Source organism: Gopherus evgoodei, chromosome 11, assembly GCF_007399415.2.
Source record: "Gopherus evgoodei ecotype Sinaloan lineage chromosome 11, rGopEvg1_v1.p, whole genome shotgun sequence".
NCBI classification, from domain to species: Eukaryota; Metazoa; Chordata; order Testudines; family Testudinidae; genus Gopherus; species Gopherus evgoodei.
Genome location: NC_044332.1, coordinates 44,981,916 through 45,003,696, shown reverse-complemented (window position 1 = coordinate 45,003,696; position 21,781 = coordinate 44,981,916). Strand labels below are relative to the sequence as shown.

General features: G+C 41.9%; 2 protein-coding genes across 3 annotated transcripts in view; one reads left to right on the top strand and one right to left on the bottom strand.

The window, feature by feature from the left end:
* Window positions 1-21,781, bottom strand: part of LOC115659409 (sodium channel protein type 3 subunit alpha) — a 964,414-nt gene that overhangs the window by 167,648 nt on the left and 774,985 nt on the right. The gene's annotated exons all lie outside the window — the stretch shown is intronic.
* Window positions 1-21,781, top strand: part of SCN2A (sodium voltage-gated channel alpha subunit 2) — a 140,284-nt gene that overhangs the window by 26,665 nt on the left and 91,838 nt on the right. The window contains 6 exon segments of the mRNA XM_030579479.1: window positions 9,930-10,248; window positions 14,348-14,466; window positions 18,667-18,756; window positions 20,596-20,616; window positions 20,618-20,722; window positions 21,405-21,496. Coding sequence (XP_030435339.1) covers window positions 9,982-10,248; window positions 14,348-14,466; window positions 18,667-18,756; window positions 20,596-20,616; window positions 20,618-20,722; window positions 21,405-21,496 — 694 coding nt within the window. The 5' untranslated portion in view covers window positions 9,930-9,981.

The following is a 21,781-nucleotide window of genomic DNA, read 5'->3' as shown; positions in this document are numbered from 1 at the left end:
AAAGGAAAGGGTCTTTTATTTCTTTTTACTTTACGTGAAAGGCACTGTTGCTAGGCAACAAAGAAGCAGCAGTTCAAGCAGTAAAACACCAGAGGGCACCCCAACACAAGACATCAGAAACCATGAATACCAAGGACACCCTGAAACAGGAACGGGCAAGGCTACAAGCCATAGAAAAAGAAAATGAACATAGGAGACGGATAGAACTAATTAATGCAGAAATAGCCAAGGAAGAGGTGGTCCACAAAAGAACAAACAGCCAAAGAAGAGGCCCACAAAAGAGAACAAGAAGCAAAAGAGGCAGACCACCGAAGACAGATGGAACTCCACAGGGAAGCCCACCAGCAGACCCTGGCATTAGAACAGGCTAAGCAACAGAACACAGCCAATCCTAACAACACTTCACCAATTGTTGTTCTTCATCCCCAAAATTTCCCACCTAGAAGGCAGGTGATGACACTGAAGCCTTCTTAGAAAATTTTGAAAGGACCTGCCATGGATACAGCATCTCTGAAAACCAGTACATGATAGAGCTGAGGCCACTGCTCAGTGGACCTTTAGCAGAGGTGGCAGATGAAATGCCTAAGGAGAACATGAACGATTATAAACTTTTTCAAACCAAGGCCAGATACAGAATGGGGATAACACCTGAACATGGCCGTTGGCGGTTCAGAACCCTAAAATGGAACCCAGATGTGTCATTCCCCCGACACGCCTACCACATTGCAAAGAATTATGAGGCCTGGATATCAGGAACAAAGGTTAACAATATGGATGAGCTGCACCTCCTGATACAAATGGAGCAGTTCTTAGATGGTGTTCCTGAGGAAATAGAGAGGTACATCCGAGATGGGAAACCCAAAACGATAACCGAGGCAGGGGAGATTGGAGCCAAATGGATGGAAGTGGCAGAAAAGAAAACACCTACTGTCAAGGGGAGCGAATACCCCAGGGGGCACACTGACAATAAACCCTATAACCGAGGGCAGCACAAGACCCCACCGACAACCCAAGGAAAGCCACAGATGTCCTATTCTTCCACCTCACCGGTCTCCAGTAACCCACCTCGACCCAGTGACCAGTCAGCTGGAAGGTGCTTTAAGTGTAATGAACTGGGACATATAAAGGCCAACTGCCCAAAGAACCCCAGCCGAGTGCAGTTTATTACACCACCATCACACCAAAGATCCCCAGGAACAGATGCCTCTCAAATACCCTTGGAGCGAAGGGAAACTTTGAGAATGGGCGGAAAAAAGGTTACTGCGTGGAGAGACACGGGGGCACAAGTGTCAGCTATCCACCAATCTTTGGTGGACCCCAAATTCATCAATCCAAAGGCCCAAGTGACAATTTACCCCTTCATATCACAAGCTGTAGACTTGCCTACAGCTGAACTGCCTGTCCAGTAAAAAGGCTGGTCAGGAATGTGGACTTTTGCAGTCTATGACAATTATTCCGTCCCCATGCTACTGGGGGAAGACTTGGCCAACCAGGTGAAGCGGGCCAAGAGAGTGGGAATGGTTATACGCAGCCAAATGAGGCAAGCTTCCAGACCCATTCCTGTTTCTGAGCCGTCCACAGAGGCCTCGTCTGTGTTACAAGAAACCCAGACAGAGGTAGTGGACCCGGATCCCATGCCAACAACGGAAACAGTCACAGTGCCTCCAGTCCCAGACCAGGAACTGGAAAAGCAGCCAGCACCAGAACCGTTGCCAGCACTGATGCCAGTGCTTGCAAACCCATCTTCAACCCCAACGCCAGAGGGCGCCAGTGAGCCTGAACTGGCAGAAGCAGCAGACAACCACACCCAAGAGGCTCAGCCCGAGCCTGAAATACCCCCGGTGTACCAGCGGAGAGCGGCTCACCAGCAACGGAAACAACCCCATCACCTACATCGCTTCCAGAGGGACCAAGCCCAAGTCCGCAGTCTAAGAAAGAACTGGTGTCTCCAGCTTCAAGGGAACAGTTCCAGACTGAGCAGGAAGCAGATGACAGCCTTCAGAAAGCTTGGGCGGCGGCATGGAGCACCGCACCGCCTCTCAGCTCTTCTAATCGATCCCAGTTTGTTGTAGAACAAGGACTTTTATACAAGGAGACTCTTTCTGGTGGACACCAGGAAGACTGGCACCCACAAAAACAGTTGGTGGTTCCACTAAGTACTGGGAGAAGCTATTAGCTTAGCCCATGATCATCCCAGTGGCCATGCTGGGGTGAACAGAACCAAAGACCGGTTGGGGAAGTCCTCCCACTGGGAGGGATGGGCAAGGAAGTTGCCAAGTATGTCCGGTCTTGTGAGGTATGCCAAAGAGTGGGAAAGCCCCAAGACCAGGTCAAGGCCCCTCCCCAGCCACTCTCCATAATAATCCATTTCGGCGAGTAGCTGTGGATATTCTGGGTCCTTTCCCAAAAAAGACACCCAGAGGAAAGCAGTACATACTGACTTTCGTGGACTTTGCTACCCGATGGCCGGAAGCAGTAGCTCTAGGCAACACCAGGGCTGTGTGCCAGACCCTAACAGACATTTTTGCCAGGGTAGGTTGGCCCTCCGACATCCTTACAGATTCAGGATCTAATTTCCTGGCAGGAACCATGAAAGAACTGTGGGAAACTCATGGGGTGAATCACTTGGTTGCCACCCCTTACCAGCATCAAACCAATGGCCTGGTGGAAAGGTTTAATGGAACTTTGGGGGCCATGATACGTAAATTCATCAATGAACACTCCAATGACTGGGGCCTAGTGTTGCAGCAGTTGCTTTTTGCCTACAGGGCTGTACCACATCCCAGTTTAGGGTTTTCACCGTTTGAACTTGTGTATGGTCATGAGGTTAAGGGGCCATTACAGTTGGTGAAGTAGCAATGGGAGGGGTTTACACCCTCTCCAGGAACTAACATTCTGGACTTTGTAAGCAACCTACAAAACACCCTCTGACATTCTTTAACCCTTGCTAAAGAAAACCTAAAGGATGCTCAAAAAGAGCAAAAGGCCTGGTATGATAAACATACCAAGGAGCGTTCCTTCAAGGTAGGAAACCAGGTTATGGTCTTGAAGGCTCAACAGGCCCATAAGATGGAAGCATCATGGGAAGGGCCATTCACAGTCCAAGAGCGCCTGGGAGCTGTTAACTACCTCATAGCATTTCCGAATTCCTCCCTAAAGCCCAAAGTTTACCATGTTAATTCTCTCAAGCCCTTTTATTCCAGAGACTTACAGGTTTGCCAGTTTACAGCCGAGGGAGGAGATGACGCTGAGTGGTCTGAAGGTGTCTACTACGAAGGAAAAAGTGACGGTGGTGTGGAAGAGGTGAACCTCTCCACAACCCTGGAACATCTGCAGCGGCAGCAAATCAAGGAGCTGTGCACTAGCTTCACCCCATTGTTCTCAGCCACCCCAGGACAGACTGAACGGGCATACCACTCCATTGACACAGGTAATGCTCACCCAGTTAGAACCCTACCCTACTGAGTGTCTCCTCACGCCCAAGCTGCTATAGAACGGGAAATCCAGAACATGCTACAGATGGGTATAATCCGTCCCTCTACCAGTGCATGGGCATCTCCAGTGGTTCTGGTACCCAAACCAGATGGGGAAATACGCTTTTGCGTGGACTACCGTAAGCTAAATGCGGTAACTCATCCAGACAACTATCCAATGCCACGCACCGATGAGCTATTGGAGAAGTTGGGACATGCCCAGTTCATATCTACAATAGACTTAACCAAGGGGTACTGGCAAGTACCGCTAGATGAACCTGCCAAGGAAAGGTCAGCATTCATCACCCATGCGGGGGTGTATGAATGTAATGTCCTTCCTTTCGGGCTGCGAAATGCACCCGCCACATTCCAAAGGCTGTTAGATGGTCTACTAGCAGGATTGGGAGAATATGCAGTTGCCTACCTCGATAATGTGGCCATTTTTTCAGATTCATGGCTTGAACACCTAGAACACCTGGAAAAGGTCTTTGAGTGCATCAGGCAGGCAGGACTAACTGTTAAGGCCAAAAAGTGTCAAATAGGCCAAAACAGAGTAACTTACCTGGGACACCAGGTGGGTCGAGGAACCATAAACCCCCTACAGGCCAAGGTGGATGCTATCCAAAAGTGGCCTGTCCCAAAGTCCAAGAAACAGGTCCAATCCTTTTAGGCTTGGCCGGGTATTACAGGCAATGTGTACCACACTACAGCCAAATCGCTGCCCCACTGACTGACCTAATCAAAAAGACCCAGCCGAATGCTGTCAAGTGGACTAATAAGTGTCAAAAAGCCTTTACCCAACTTAAGGCAACACTCATGTCTGACCCTGTGCTAAGGGCCCTGGACAAACCATTCCTAGTAACCACAGATGCATCTGAGCGTGGTATAGGAGCAGTTCTCATGCAGGAAGGACCGGATCACAAGTTCCATTCTGTCGTGTTTCTCAGCAAAAAACTGTCTCAGAGGGAAAGTCACTGGTCAGTCAGTGAAAAGGAATGCTACACCATTGTGTACGCCCTGGAAAAGCTACGCCCATACGTTTGGGGACGGCAGTTCCCGTTACAAACCGACCATGCTGCACTAAAGTGGCTTCATACTGCCAAGGGGAACAACAAAAAACTGCTTCGATGGAGTTTAGCTCTCCAAGATTTTGATTTTAAAATTCAACACATTTCAGGAGCTTCTAACAAAGTAGCTGATGCACTCTCTCGTGAAAGTTTCCCAGAATCCACTGGTTAAAATTTGTCCTTGAAATGTAGAAAGTCTTGTAGTTTACATACTTAGTAGTATATGTACAGGTGCATGTGTTGTATTAATCTGTTTATTCTAAAGTTCTAGGAAGAAATCACCGCCAGTGAGGTTCCCCACTGTCTGCGATTTGGGGGGCATGTCATAAACAGATAGCTAAGGGTTAATGTCTCTTTTAACTGTAAAGGGTTAACAAACAGGGACCCAAACACCTGACCAGAGGACCAATCAGGAAACAAGATACTTTCAAATCTCAGTGGAGGGAAGCCTTTGTTTGTGTTTTTTGGGTTTGGCTTTGTTCTCTCTGGACTCTGAGAGTGACCACACATACCTACAGGCTCTCTAATCTTCTATTCCAATTTTGTGAATACAAATGTAGAAAGGTGGTAAGTCCTTTTATTTGTTTCCTTTGTGTTGCAATTGTGCAGTTGCTGGAAGTATTTAAATTGTATTTTCTATTGGAGGAGCTGTTTCTCCAATTTCTTAGCTGACAGACCCTGTAACCTTTTACCATCTAAATTGCAGAGATAGACCTTTATTTTTTCTTTCTTTTATTAAAGTTTTGATTTTAAGACCTGTCTGATTTTTTCCCCTTGTTGAGGCTCAAGGGAATTGAGTCTGTACTTAACAGGGAAGGAGAAGGGAGGGGAAGGGTGGAATCCCTTTGTTTTAGATTCACGGAGCTTGAATCTGGATTGCCTCTGGGGGAAGGTATCATTCCTCTTTGTATGGTGATTCAAGGAGTTGAATCACGGTGATCTCCTAGTGTAACCCAGGGCAGGAAAGAGCTGGGAGGAAGAAAGGAGGGGGAAGGGAAATGGTTTATTCCCCTTTGTTGTGAGACTCAAGGAATTTGGGTCTTGGGGTCCCCAGGAAAGGTTTGGGGGAGACCAGAGTCTACTCAGGCGCTCTACTCTAAGTCCTGATTGGTGGCAGCAGTACAGGATCTAAGCTGGTAATTAAGCTTAGGGGAATTCATGCTAGTACCCATATTTGGACGCTAAGGTCCAGATTTGGGACTTATACTATGACGCGTGCAGATGTTACAGATTGAGTTGAGATGCCATAGAATCTCAGGTTCTGTACGTTAGTATAATAAAAATCACCACATCTCAAATTTTTATGGCAACTTTTTTCAAATAACTAGTACTATAATGTCCACACTTTTAAAGTCTATTATCCGATCATCAGAGATCAATATTTACTGCTGTGAGTATTCCCCACTGATTTTCTTGTCATCTGCAGGATCAAGGCTTTAGGTCATCCTCTTTCTTGTCTTGCAAATGTATTTTTTCATCTTTTTTGTTATTTCTATGTCTTTTTACTTGCTCTCACTATTTTCTTCTTCTTTGTCCCCCTTGGTCCTTTTTCTTATTTTCTTCATTGTATATATATCCTCTTCTGTACATGTGTGTTGTTTTGTTCTTCGGGATACAGGATGGCCTTGCAGAGGGAGAATAGCATTCCTGCTTAGTTTTGTGGTGCTTATCTTACATTACAGTAATGATGGAATCAGACTTCTTACCCAAACTGTGTGGATTAGGCAAGCTTTTGAGGTATTTGGTTTATCTGAGCTTTTATGTATACATATACATATCTATGTATTATATGTATATAATCCACATGACATTAGACGCTATAGTAGAAATCTCATGACTTAAAGTATTTAATGTGTGATGTCTTTGAATTGAGCATATTAACTGTACTTATGGATAGTTACTATATGAATTGTATATTTGCATGTTTTAAAGTATGTATTTAAAGAAAAACTAAAGGAGTATTGGTGGGAAATTGTTAGTCTAAAGCAAAGTGAAATAATCAAGACAGCTACATTGTTATATGTTGAGACCTAGCATACACAGGGCTGCTGCTGAGGGAGACCTAAAGCATTTGTCTTAAGCTTGGGGTGGTATGCCTCTACCACTCCTGCACATCGAGCCTTGCCTAGCTAGACAGCTTCCCTTGTTCTGGGCATTGCTGTGCTGAACAATGACACAGCCTTGACCCCTCTGGGATTTTATTTTGTCACTAATACTCTGATGATGAGATTGCACCCAGTGCATGAGTTACTGCAGTGGCTCCTTTTGGACTCTGGACCACAATGAAAAATCACACAGCTATTTTTCTTCCACTCCTCCTCCTGAAACTCTGGATACCTTTCTCTCCTTTCCTCCCTACTATCTGAGGAAATGGCTCTTGCTGGAGCCTCTGTACCCTGTCCCCCAGAGTGGCATCTCTTCTGAATCTGGGGCTCTGTCTCATAATCCTCCTCCCCTAAAGCTGCAGTGTGACCTCATGCTTCCCGCCCTCCTGAATCCGTCCTGTCAAGGCCACAGGAGTGGGCTTTTCCTGCGCTTCATAGCTTCCTTACTCTTCCTTTCTCCATTCCAGCCTCAAATTGCAGTGCCCCGCTGTTCTTTGGGCTCCTCTTCACAAACCAAGAGAAAGGCGGTAGCTGCTGAATAGTGAAATGGATATGGAGTGAAAGAACGAATGAATGAGTGATTGAGAGGGGATGGATAAGGGTAAGTATGGGTTTAAAAAGTGAGTGATAGAACGTAGTGGTGGAGAGATAAGGAAAAGCCGGGCCGCCCTTGGGGGGGCAAGTGGGGCAATTTGCCCCAGGCCCCGGGCCCTGCAGGGGCCCCACAAGCCTTGGCCCGGCAGCAGTCTGGGTCTTCGGTGGTGTTTCGGTGGCGGGGGGGTCCTTCAGTGCTGCCGAAGACCCAGACCGCCGCCAGGTAAGTACAAGTGCCGCAGCTCCCCCGCTTTGCCCCAGGCCCCCTGAATCCTCTGGGCGGCCCTGAGGAAAGGGTAGCTAGCCAAGTGAGCAATGAAAAAAATAATAAAATAAAAACCATTAAGAATAGAAAATCCAGAGAAAGCAGGAGAGAGAAAAGGAGAAGGAAATAAAGTAGTATTTGGAGTGGGGCCCAAAGAGACTCAGTGAGCTGCCTCAGGGTCAAGTTTCTGAGGTTCCTGCTTCTGTATCTTGTTTTGGGCACTGTAAATCCTGGCTGCATTCCTGAGCACAGATTCAGTGCAGCACTGAACTCCTATACCTGCCACCCTCTACCGCAGCTTGCATCCAAGGACTGCATTTCTCTGTTGCCTGTATTGAAAGGACACCAAATAAATCTAATTCATTATATTGGAAAATAATGTATCCCATACTTTAAATTATCTAGACTACCAATAGGTCTCAAGAACGGCTTAGTTGCAGTCAGCCTGGGCAACACCCATTTCTCTATTCCTCCTCTCTTTGTGGTCAGTGTAATTTTCACACTGTTAATATCTGTGACCTCAGCATCAACAGATGTTGCATGAGGTTAGAGAGTCGTGAAAATTGGAGAGATCTCTAAGAGCCAGAGTTTCAATGCAAAAGCCTCAGGTTAAGCAAGTATTTGAGTATCCAAAGTTTCTAGTTGAATTCTGCAGTTGGTTTCTTACAGAAATGTCTTCTGATCATATATGAATGGCCATCTAATGGTTGTACAATTACAGCAGCTAGTAGTCTCGCGCAGGAAATGCCAGTTTTTACTTCAATAACCAGGATCCTTTAGCAGGAAGTTAGGTGTGGTGTTACAGGAGAATAAAAAAAAAGCATAATGGAATTTAGGCTGCATTCTTCATGATGTCGTTCCAAATCCACACAGGTGCAGATTCGATACTGGTAATGCATTTTTGTAATTGTCACCTATAGTGTTTAGAGAGGATTCTGTCTTTTTCTATTATTAACAATAAAATCTGGTAAGGATTTTGCAGTAGGACCACTTTCATTTTCATAATTAACCCTTCTGCTAGCCACCAACAGTACATATGTTCCAACAGCAATTTTCTACAAAACATCCATATAGGATGCACTAGGTGTATTTGACTGCAATAGGAGAGCGCGTTCACAGATGTACCTGCATACGTTGCAGCATGTCTGTGTGTGTCTGTTGGAGGAGATGGGTATGTGTATGGTGAGGACGGAAGAATTGGAGAATTAGACATGGTGTTAGCTTCTATTCAGATAGCTCTGAAAACATGAAGTTGCTGCAGCTGTGGTAGAGTCGGACAAGCCTATGTGTACTTAGTAGGGAAATAAAAAAACGAGAGCGTGCAGGAAAATTCAGGTTGTTACATCATTGTAAGTTGAAAATTGCTTTTTTGGTATATCATCTGCACTGAAGCTGTTATCTTGTATTACATTTGCTGTTTTATATATAGATAATATAATTTGCCCGTTCAGATAAAAAAATCTTGGGAAAATTATCCAGTGCACAGATTACATTCATGATTTCGGATTATAGTATCTCTACATCGGAAATATTTTCCATTTGTCATTTCTGACAGAAGTATAAGCTGGCTTTAGAAGAAGATGGTTCTGCTCTCAGTTCTAACGATTATGCAAAATATACACAATTTAAAGATAGCAACGGGTAATAAAAGGTCTAAGAATGTTTAGTAACAAAGACCAATTTGGATTTAATACAGAAATTCTTTCAGCACATGATATGTTACCAGGGAGGGGATTTATGTTCAGGTACCTAACATGGTTCCTTGCTGCCTAATCTGTGAAGCCAACATGCTTGTCCCTGAAAAGAGGGAGCACCTCACACTCTATCAAGCATTCCTCTGGCTGATGCTTTCAGTGTCAATGATGGGATCCTGAGGAAGCCATGTCCACACCTCCTCACAGAGGGAGGATTGGTCTGACATAAGACCTTTCATGGTAATAGTGTTAAAAGGGCAATTGTGCTGGATGTTCCGACCTCACACCACATAATGAACACTTTTTTAACTGTTAATTTATTTCAGTGAGCGTGGGAAAAATCCTTTTATACTACCCAGTAACTATCTCATTCATTAGCATGGTCATAACATTTTCTGGGCAAGGGGGAGAAAAGAAACAATTTTTCTACTAGTTTTAAAAATTAATGTATACACTCCTTATAACTGCCAATTCATTACTTTTCATAAGCAATACATAATTTTAAACTAATTTTAAAGGGTTGCTACTTTTCCGACATCTAAAGAAACCAAATGAAAGTTAAATGGCCTATCTTGAAAGAAAAACGAATTAATGGATCAATTTCACACACACTGTTCTCATATAAGACCCTATTTAATAAATTGCCCTACAGACAGTGATATGAAGGTGTATCCATTTAGATTGCTTGTGTGGTGGTGGTCTAATATTTTGCTGTGTTCTTATATTTTTAGCACTTTTTTATGTGTGAGGCTAAACGGTAATTAAGAGGTGCAGGATGAAAAGATGGCACAATCAGTGCTGGTACCACCAGGACCTGACAGCTTCCACTATTTCACGAGAGAGTCACTTGCAGCTATCGAACAACGTATTGCTGAAGAAAAAGCTAAGAAGTCTAAAAAAGAACGTAAAGATGATGATGATGAAAATGGACCAAAACCAAACAGTGACCTGGAGGCAGGAAAGACACTGCCATTTATTTACGGCGACATACCTCCAGGAATGGTGTCCGAGCCCTTGGAGGATCTGGACCCATATTATATCAATAAGAAAGTGAGTGTTTCTAAAGACTGGAGTTAACATATTCCTGTTAGAGATTAAGAGTATTGAAATACTATAGACCCTCTGCAGGACTCCCTTTTTTCCACTACTTTGGGCCCAATCTAGATTCAGTGCTCCAATGGTTGACTTCATTGGCACTGCATGCAGTAAAATGTGTTTGTAGGATCAGGCCTCTAGTTTTGGTGTTGTGATACACTGTTAGCGTTATTATAATATACTTGGCATTTCATTCTAATTGTAACTGTATGTGAAATCGTCATTTAAGGATGTCAGTGTTTTCATTATGAAACCCACTGAAAACCTGCCTTGAATGGCCCTCTTGCATTTTCTTCACTATTTTGTGGAAAACCGTAGATTTTATTCCTGATCTATTCTCTCATTACTTGGGTTGTCAGGGGTGAGGAGTTAGGCAGAGATAGTATATCAGTGTGCTCCTAATGCATTCCACTTCACCCTGTAATCTCAAAGACGTATGTTCTTCCTAGATCATTTGGGTGAAGGACTATTAGTTTTTGAAGCATATTCCTTATCCAGAATCAGGTTACTGAAATAAGGGGTTCAAAGGAGAGCTTGCAGTCAAAGAGGTAGGGAAATATGGGAAGAGGTAGGGCTCCTTGCTGGAATACCCATAACATAAAAAAACTCTTAATATTAAAAAAATATTTCATTAAAATATGCCATTTTTAATGGAAATATGGAAAGGTAAAATTTTGGCATAATCCTGTAATATGTCTCATTGGAGCCAGGCAGAGAAGTACAGAAATACCAGGCCTTTGTGCAGATCGCCCTGGTTTCCTCTGATGTCCCAGATCTTCAAGTTTTGGACTTTGCACTGTACCTATTCCAAAAACAGAAAAACCTGCCCCATCCCAGGATAAGCCAGAGGAAACTCTGCTAGCTGAAATTCATGGACTTTTCTGTCTTCAGGATTTTTTGCTGTATGTGGAAATATATTCCCCTTGAGAATTAACTAGTACTCTCTAAAAACAAAAACAAAAAAACAACTACTATTAAGAGTGATGCATTAGCCGAGCAAACCAAGGAAATATATCAATCCCCATCAATCATTTTCAGTTCTGAAACCACAGCAATATCATAATGAGATGAGCTTAAGACAGATAGAAGCCTTATGAAGAAATATATGTCTTTATTTGCTCAATGTTGTGTTCTGAAAGTTCGCATACTGACAAACGCTTCATGCTGTGGCTAAACTGAGAGTTATATTTGAAAATTAAGTTGTTTGATTTAGGATCATATTCTGCTTGCCTTACTCAAGTAACTAGTCCTGTTGAAGTCTGAGAGTAAGGCAAGCAGGATTTGGGTCCAGCTGCTAGGGTTTTTTCCCCCTCAGTTCTCCAGTAATAATGATGTAGGACTCACTGCTGGAGATCTGAAATTTAGCATCAGATCATCGTGCCTTAGACATCAGAAATATTTATTGCTATTAATACCGAAAATGGAATAGCCTCTTTCTTCTAATTGCTAAAACAGTTTCAAAATTGGCCGTGTGATAGTGATGTTGCAGACCATGTTATTTTTCAGAAGTATGATGGTTTACACGCTTTACAAGTTTATGCATTATGATCAGAATTTCTCATAAATTTTCACTGATTTTCCTTGAGTTTTGTACATTTAGATCAGGCTCCATTTTCATTTCATAATGTGTGTCAATGAGCCTGCATCACACAAATGATGGCTTCAGTAAGAATTTGCCTGGGCAGTAGAAAACTTGTGAGGAGCTCAGGATTTCAGCCAGAATTTTCTGAAATAAAGGGATGAAGTTCCAAGGGAAATAAGGAGAGAAGGGGCAAAAATCTGGTGAAAAGCAATGAAATTCCAAGTGTACTGAGGACCAAAATAAAGCCTCGTTAAGGACTAAAATGTGGTTCTGGGAGTCAGCAGAGGGCAGAGGGTGAGAATCAGTGCGTGGTTAAAAAGTTGTAGCATTCATTCTGGTGGAGGGCAGTACTAGCCTCCAGGGATACAGCAGCAGAATTTACCATACCTGTACATAAAGCATAGCATGCCCTCCTTAAGTGCTGCCCTCCTCTCCTAGCTGATGCAGTGGGGCCACTGGCAATAATACTGGCTTATGTCCCTTCTGATATGTCCAGTGCTGCCTGCAGTGCAAAAAAAAGTCCCTGTTACAGTCAAGGAGCACAAACATTCACATTATAGCTTTCTTCTCCATGGGGGGGAAAGCAGCTCAAGCCTCTCTCACCTCTGAGCTTGCCTGAGCAGAGATGGTCTTAGGTTGGCTCCATGTGTATGTGGAATATAAATGTTTCAGAGACTTAGGTGTATAAGGTACATTGAATAAAAGGTTGAGCCTTCTTGGCTTCTCTGGTTTTAAGAAAAGATTTTCATTCAAAGCTGTTCCATTTATAAATGCCATTTTAACATAGTCAAAATATATAACCTATTACTGAAGCTGTGGGTAGGAATTGAAATACAAATCTTCACTGAATTCTGTGTGTTAATTAGGTAGCACAGATAAGCTTTTAAATCATTAAATATGAAAGGTAGATGTATTCATGGCCAAAAAAGCCTCATGATAAATATAAAAAAGAATAACAAATTTTAGTTCTGCTTTTTTAGTGAAAAAAATTTAACTTTGTGTGTGAGAGGAAAATCTGAACATGCCATATCATGTCCATACAGTGCGTGGCTTTTAAAAGCTCAAGGCCTCTTTTTCAAGAGCACTGAGCATCTTCCATTCCATTTATTTTGATGGGATAAAAGGTTTACAAAACACCTTTGAAAAATCAGGCCATCAGTGTTTATCACTCTACCCCACTATTTCCTTATATGGATACCAGAATTACTGCTGATACCTGGTGTAGGGAATTTTGAAGTTTTAATGAATGTATAAAAATTATGTTAGCATATCTTAATATATGTTATAAGATAGGCACCAACAGAAGTGAAAGTAACTTAAAGGACTTACCGGTACACTGGAGTCCTGAGCAGGAGAGCATAGCCTCAATGGGAAGAGGCAGGGCCTTTAGAGCTCCGGGCCCTTTAAATCAGAGCCAGAGCTACCAGCTGCGGAGGCGGCTGGGAGACTTGGGGCTCAGGGCCATTTAAAGGGCCCGGGGCTCCAGCCGCCGCTACCGCAGCAGAGTCTGACCCTTTAAATCATTGCCCAAGCCCTGCTGCTGGAGCCCTGGGGTAGCAGCAGCAGCCAGGGGCTATGGCAATGATTTAAAGGGCTTGGGGCTCCTGGCTGCTTCTACCGCAGTGGAGCCCCTGGCCCTTTAAATTGCCGACGGAGCCTTGGGGGCTTCTGACTGCTGCTGCTACCCTGGGGCTCGGGCTGCGGGGCTCAGGTGACAATTTAAAGGGCCAGTGGCTTGGCCACCGCTACCGCTCCTGGCCCTGTACATTGCCACCCGAGCCCTGCTGCTGGAGCCCCTGGGGTAGCGGTGGCAGCCAGGGTCTCCGGTGGTGATTTAAAGGCTCCAGGGCTCCCAGCTGCTGCTACCGCAGCAGAGTCCTGGGCCCTTTACATTGCCAACAGAGCCCTGGGGGTTTCCAGATGCTGCCACTATCCTGGGGCTCAGGGCTCTGGTGGAGATTTAAAGGGCCCAGGGCCCTTTAAATTGCCATCCGAGCCCCGCTGCCTAGGGTATCAGTGGCGAGGCTCCAGCAGTGATTTAAAGGGCCAGGGGCTCCCAGCCACAACTAGCACAGCGGAGCCCCAGGCCCTTTAAATCTCTGCCAGAGCCCCAAGCCCTGCTGCCGGGAGCCCCTGGCTGCTTTAAATCGCGGCCTGTGGAAGCCAGTCCATTACACAAATGGTGTGTACACTTAGAGCTCACTTTGTCCTCTGTCAAATAAGACATAGAATATTTGTGTTTTCTAAATAATGCTGTTGAAATGTATTCACACAATTCTACGTGTAGAAATTCAGTTGGAGGCTGTCGTGCATGTTAGGTGACCTACACATGAAGTCATTGAGTCTGCAGAGGTATAAATGAGAGCAGAATTCAGCTAATTGTAAATAATGATGAAGCACAAGTGATGCAGAGTATGAGAATCCACACGAATATTTTCTAAATACAATTTTTCATTTTGTTTTCTTTTTCAGACTTTTGTAGTATTGAATAGAGGGAAGGCAATCTTCCGATTCAGTGCCACCTCTGCCGTGTATATGTTAACTCCCTTCAATCCTCTTAGAAAAATAGCTATTAAAATTTTGGTACATTCATATCCTTTTTGAAATGGTTGGTTCAAAATATTAATGAACAAAATGCTGCTTTTATTTTGGTATTTAAATCATTAGTTGGTAGGCCATCCCAGGACAGGTAAGATCCACAATGCTCTTTCCATCCTCTTTCTGCTGCTTCCTTTCTCTCTTCTCTCCCCCTCCCCTTTTTCTTGTTTCTGCAGCTGTTCTGGTGAGATCAGAAGCCACACAGCCAAATGCACTCCCTCTTCTTTTCCCCTTAGCACACTTTCCTTATTTTTTCTCCTTCCATTTCTGGTATTACCCACTTATTTTACTTTCCCTCTCCAGTAATTTTTTTCACATGTTCCAGATATGTTGCTTAAAATGTTTACAATTCTTAAGTGACACTTTGCATTAAAAAAAATGTAATCTTTGATCCCCAGTTTTAGCTTGCATGAACAGCTGCAGAAAATATTTCTCTACCCCTTTTCATTTTCTGATTCAGATCACAACTGTAGTAAAGTAGGTTAATAGGGTTCCTTGAAATTCTGAGTTTTATTATAAATTATCAGTCCTATATGTATTTTTATCATTGTGTTTCTTCTGGTAACCATTGCCATTTTATGTACTTGTATTTCTGGACATACTTTAATTTTAATCTTCAAGTAGCTCATGAGCATTCTGACTAGTGCATAGAGAACCTCAAAACTGAATGATAGTAACGCAATATATGACTGTCTCACTTTGATGATAAACTTAAATCATATGAATCTAGTAGTAACTGGATCTGATCCTGCAAACACTACCTTGAGTAGTGAGTGCCTTGACATCAGTGGCTCTACTCAAGGTAGTAAGCAAAGTGCTCAATGTATTTGCAAGATTGAAACTTATAGAGTTAAACTTGATTCCTCTATTTCATCAGCGCCCCGAAGCATGTGCATAGCACTACTCGCATTTTTTCTCAGAGTTGTGTTCTGTATATTTGGAGGTGGTGGCATGATTTTAAAAGGACAGTCTTTTACTAAAGCTGAAATGCAATTGGCATAACAAACCCAGTAACTTCAATAACTTTAATGTGTTCAAAAACAAGAGGTACTATGTCAATTATTTTAAAGTACTGTAAGATCCTTCAGTGTCTAGTTTTTGTACTCCCATTCCAGGCTGCAAGGTAACTAAATACTATGCTGTAATATCACACCCTTCCACCCGCTATGGAATTCTCCTGGATCATGGAGCTGATCTTGGTGGTAGCTGGGGTAGTTGGGATAACACCGTACGAAAAAATTGGGTGTGCACATATCTTACAGTGTGGGAAAGACATGCCCCTGTTATTGCTCCATTCTGCTCTGATGACGAGGCACTTCTCAGGAGCAGCAATACAGTAGGGGCATGCAGCTTTTAGGAAGCATTTCTATAAAAATCATTTGTAAGCCCTGTGCAATATATTAATGTATAAAATTCTTAGAATACATGATTTTAGATTAGTTGAAAAACTCCTCAGAGTTGCTGCCCCTTGTCTTCTGCTCCTTTCAAATATGAATTTCTGTGGTGTCACAGCCAACAGTATTCTGAGAAGAAAGGATCTTTCACATATTGCAAACTAGAAGAATAATTTGAAAGGGGTGCTATGTGCTGCCTTGGCATGATGGTTCGGAGGGCTGAGATATAAAATGTTGCAATAAGAAAGTACTCTACAGATTGTGATTTTGTAGTTGCTATTCTATTCTGTTCTTTATTTTATTATTTATATTGCAAAGCCTTGTAAACCTTTAAGATGGGGGGAATTAAAATAAAGTACTTACTGACCTCTTACACACCCTTCAGTCTCCATGTTTTAAACAGATTTCCCTGATGGATGTGATCTTACCACTTACCAGGTGGATTGCATACTGAGACATCACACAGAACAGGAGCCAATGATACATATTATTTATAGGAAAGTGAAACTATAGACTAGTTACCTATATGCTACATGTCCTCCTTATCCTAATTATTTGATGCTTTCATGTGCTATGTGCTTGTTTCTAATAATTCTTTCAAAGTTTTCTTTAAAACCATATATTGTGCACACTGTTCCCTTGAATATTTATATTTTAGACTTTTCTATTGCTAAGCAAACCACAGACAAGGGCATTATTATGCATTTTATTTCTACATTTTCAATTTGATTCTAAGGAAAGTGGGTGGAAAGATGGGAACTATGACATCAGAATTATGGTTGGAGTTATAATACTGTCAGTCATCCTTTCATTAACCACAGTATGTTCTAGTCATGAAATAGTTACCTGATAGCAGCATAGCTGAGATTATTTTGTGGCTGTTTGGTAAGTGGAATTTTAGCTAAATAAATTAAAAAAGTTAATTGTTTAAAAAAAAACTTCAATTTTATATCAAGTTAATGTTTTAACTCAGTGCTCTAACACAAAGTGGTTTTGCCTGACTGGGTTAATAGCCATCATTATTTTATGATTATTAGATAAGAGAGGAACTGATTGTGCCATTAGTATCCATGCACAGAGTAGATATCTCTGCAGAAAGTGTGGTGGAGTCAGTTGCCTCTGGAACAGCATTGCTCATCTTTCTCCAAACTCAGCAGAAGGCTCTCTATGAGTCTGCCAATTCGTTGGTGGGGGAAAGGGATTGGGGTCTGGAGAGAGTGCATGAGGTTTGTGACTTGCAGTGCTTCTCTCCAGCTTGCAAGTATTCACTGTCACATCCAGTCTCCTTTAAGTGGGTTTATTATCTATACAAACCAACCAAACAAACAAACAAAACCACTCCTGAGCTTAACCTTTGTCCTAGGGTTTCACAGCATTCCCTCTCGGGGGTCTTTGGTAAACCCTGCTTCCTGCAGCTTCCCAGTCCTGGCCAGCTTCCTTATTCAGTCAGCTCTGTTACTCTTCTGTGGACAGCAGCTCCAAGGCTTCCTGAATATCTGGCCCCTTGCTCCCAGGACCCCACCACAAGAGTTGGTTCTGCTTCTAGCCCTAGACACAGCCTAGCCTAGCCTACCCTATCCCACCTATCTCTTCCCTTCTTCTTGTCCTTCGACAATATTTTGTTGCCCCAGGTATAGCCCAATGGCCCACCTGCTCTCACACCGGGAGCTGGGCCTGCTATTCACAGGGACCAGCTATTCTGTGACAGGGCTGTAGTAGAGAGGAAGGGGTATTTAGAAGCTAGACCCTAAGCTTCTGTCTTGGGAGAAGGAAGTGTATTGTTGGAAATCTCACTCTCTCACTGCTTATCAAAAGGTTGCAGAGGAAACTCCATGGGGGAACATCATAGTGTTTGCTTTCCGTTATGCTGGTATTCCTGAGCAGGAGTACCATCTGCGCCTGTGTTTTTAGTCATAGCCACCCACAGGCTAAAGCAGTTCTCAAAGTCTCTAAAATACAAATGTTCTTAACATTTAGTAGGTTTGGTGCCACCGTGTGGCCATTTTATATAACATATGTCTGGATGTTTTCATTTTGGTGTACTTTAATGTGTATTGGGCTGTGGTGGGTTTTATCCCTCTTGATAGTGAATGGGATAAATCCAGAGCAACCCCATCAAAGTTCATATAGTGATTTTGGATTTGCTTCAGTGTTTACTGTGGATCAGAATTAGTGAGGACAGGAATTTGGTCCAAATTCTTTTAACATTATAATCAAGGCCAAATATAGCACAAGCGGTGTCATTCATGCTTCCCCTGAAGTATGGGACCAAATTTCTCTGTGGTTCTCTTCCAGTGTCTTATAGGCCTGCCTTACAACATATGTAATATTCTAGCCCCGAACAGGGACAGCAAAGTGTGCCAAATTATGTAGTGATTTTGTGAAGCATAGCAATATTGGGGAGAAACTATAAATTTAACTGTTTGGCACTAATGAGCTAAATCAGATTTATGTCCGTATCTTCAGACTTGAAAGATTGTTGCATTATCCCATTGCACTACAGTCCATCCGTTCTCAAGTCACTCTTTTTTATTAAAAAAATCATCTGTCATCTCTTTTTAAAACTTCAGTTTTCTTTATGTCAGACTTTTTTATTTCAATGGCTGATTATTCTCTTTTATCTGTAAAGCAACAACTAAGAAAATTCTGAGATATTTAGGGCTTTTTCCCTGAGCATCAACAGAGTAGTGAAGGGATTAATAGTTCCTGATAATGAAAATTTGCTTAAATGTTGATCTTCATGTAATACTCTTGTTATGATGAGATTTTTCTGATGTATGTTCCTTGACTATAGTCTACATTGTTCAGCATGCTTATTATGTGCACTATTTTGACCAACTGTGTATTTATGACCCTGAGTAACCCTCCAGAGTGGACAAAGAATGTAGAGTAAGTTAAATGCATTTTCTTTAAATATATTCACAAATCTGATATTAGCTTCTGTAAGTGATCTTATTTATGATAATATGAATTGACCACAACTCGTCTGTGACATTGTTGCTTGTGTCCTCTCTCTCTTGTGACTCTAACTCAAGACCGTAAATGACCTCCCTTCTAACAAGTTGTTCATAACTTCCATTCTCTATTGTCCCATCTCTACGTGGGAGTGGAAAGCTGCTTGTAGGGCCATACAAGATCTGTATATCAGTCTTTTTATACACATATTTGTCATTAATTTCAGTGGAGTTATGTATATGTAATAATGGCAGGAATTAGCCCCTTCTCTGCATATCGTGGGTTATCTGTATTTTTCATTGTGTGATAAACATGTCAATAGAGAGATTATCACATGGACGACCATGCCTCCTGTTCACAATTGGGCAGAGCTCCCTTTCATGGGCAAACAAATAACATCCCTGTGTAGGGACAGTCCCAATATTTGAGGTTTTGTCTTTTTGGGTGCCTATTACTCCCACCCCACCCCTTATCCTGATTTTTCACACTTGCTGTCTGGTCACCTTGTCCCGGTGACAATTAAGGCATTTGCGTATATGAAAAAGTAATAGTGGGAGAGTACTTCAAATGAAAAGAACTATAAATCCATGATTTAACAGCTGGAAAATAGGAGGAGGCAATCCAGCACTTTGTGAACAGCCAGCTCTCCACAGATCACCAGCAGGTGCTCTGTGGATGACTGGTACTGTATACACCACAGTTTGGGAACTACTGCTCTCCATGCTGCTTCTAGTATTTGAAGAACCTTAGCTTGATTATTCTCTTTGATAAAGGAAAATCTTGCATAGTCCTCAAATGCTGAATGACCACACTATTGTATTACTTACTTTTTTGGAATGATATCCACCTGATTAGTTAATCCTGGCACTACTGAAATCAATGGTAAAATTCCCATCAATTCCAATAAGCCAGGTTTTCTTTCAAGATGTTTTAACATATAGTAACTAGAGGTAAGCGTGGAAGCAGACTCTGCTTTAATTCCTACAGGCTCCCAGCAGTACTGATGCTACCAAGGGTTCTCACAGAACCTTCAGGGGTAGAGGGCGAGTCACAGTGCATGAACTGCACCCATGGAACTTATCCTATACTTATTGTGGCTTTGGCAGTGGGGAAAACCTGGTGGAATATGATCAGTGACAAACCCTCCCCACAATCGGGGATCTGTATTTCAGCGGAATCCCCGTGGTTTGCCTTCTATAATATTTGGGAGCAAGAAGAGAGCATATCACAAAGTAGGCTTTCTCTCTCCAATATCTTCCAAACTAAATCTTCATTCTTTGGCTGTCCTTTGCTCATGGAAGGAAATGATTTGCTAGGAGCTGTTGGCTATTTTTGAGTTGCCTGAGTAAAAAAAAGTGTGGTAATAAATTCTTTGCAGTCGAAGAAAAGTTTTTTTACATAAACTCATAAAAAGTTAAATGGATTTTTATCAGCTTTCCAAAATACCTCAATTTTGAGCAGAAACCAAAGGCTTGATCCTGTGAGATGCTAAGCATCTCTTGCAAATACAGAGTTGTATAGAGGATTTAACCTACTTTAAACATCTGCAGAATTATTTGTCTGAGAAAAAAAGAATTTATATATATATATAAATTCTTTTTTTCTCAGACAAATAATTCTGCAGATGTTTAAAGTAGGTTAAATCCTCTATTCAATCTTTAAGCATTTAAAAGAAGAAATAAATCAAATAAATAACTATAAAGAGTATTCATATAGAAATGTTATGTCATTAATATTTGTCTCTATTGATTTTTGCTTGGATATTTTCCTCAGATACACATTCACTGAATTTATACCTTGAATCACTTGTAAAAATTCTTGCAAGGGGCTTCTGTTTAGAAGATTTTACTTTTCTTCGAGATCCATGGAATTGGCTAGATTTCACTGTCATTACATTTGCGTAAGTCTTTTAACAATTTTTAACGTTTTTGAGGGTATGAAATTAGTGGCTACAAATTACATCATATTTTGGAATGCAGAACGTTTGGAGCATAGGTTTCCTGTTGTTTCAAAATGATTTTACCTGTTTTGCATATTTTAATATTTCAAAATTAACATACTGCAGAAGTCAGAATGGTGTGTCAGCCACTAATATTGCTACTAATATTGGATTATACTCTCAAGGGAAGCTAATTTCATATCCTGTCTTCTTTCTGTTTACCAGAATGGAAGCGATCCCTTTGACTTCATGCCAGAAAGTTACCATATTAGGTGTTCAAAATTAAAATCATTGTGGTTTACTTCAGTGACATTTAAGTTTAATTTGATGGTCAGGAAAACATATTAATAATACAAGGCAAAATACAGTGAAAGGTGAAGAGGTCTTGATGAAAGACCCAAGTAAGTAGCATAAAATCTGCCTAAATTCTGAATAACTGTGATTTAATCCTACAGGTATGTAACAGAATTTGTAAACCTAGGCAATGTTTCAGCTCTTCGAACTTTCAGAGTATTGAGAGCTTTGAAAAACTATTCTGTAATCCCAGGTAAGAAGTAATTGGTGTAAGGTGTTAGGCCCCTTGTATCTCCAACTGTTATCTGTGTGCTGTCATTGTGTTTGTGTGTGAACTCCCCTATTACAGATATGTGACAGAGTTTGTGGACCTGGGCAATGTCTCAGCGTTGAGAACGTTCAGAGTTCTCCGAGCATTGAAAACAATATCAGTCATTCCAGGTGAGAGCTAGGTTAAACACTGAGGCTGACTTTAATTCCACTGAAGCTTTAATCACACATTTTAAGCATAAGCCATGTTGCTTGCTACACATTATAAACAAAATAAAAAGCAGGAATCAAAATTAAATTTATTTAAATTTGCTTTTTGCTTTTTTAATATTAGTGTTATTTTCTTTTCTGAATCAGCCTTTGAGTTTAACAAATTCTTGCATGAGACATTTGCAGTAAACAGCCTATGTGATTTGCATCTTATGACATCAAGCTTTCTTTATACATTTTTAAAAG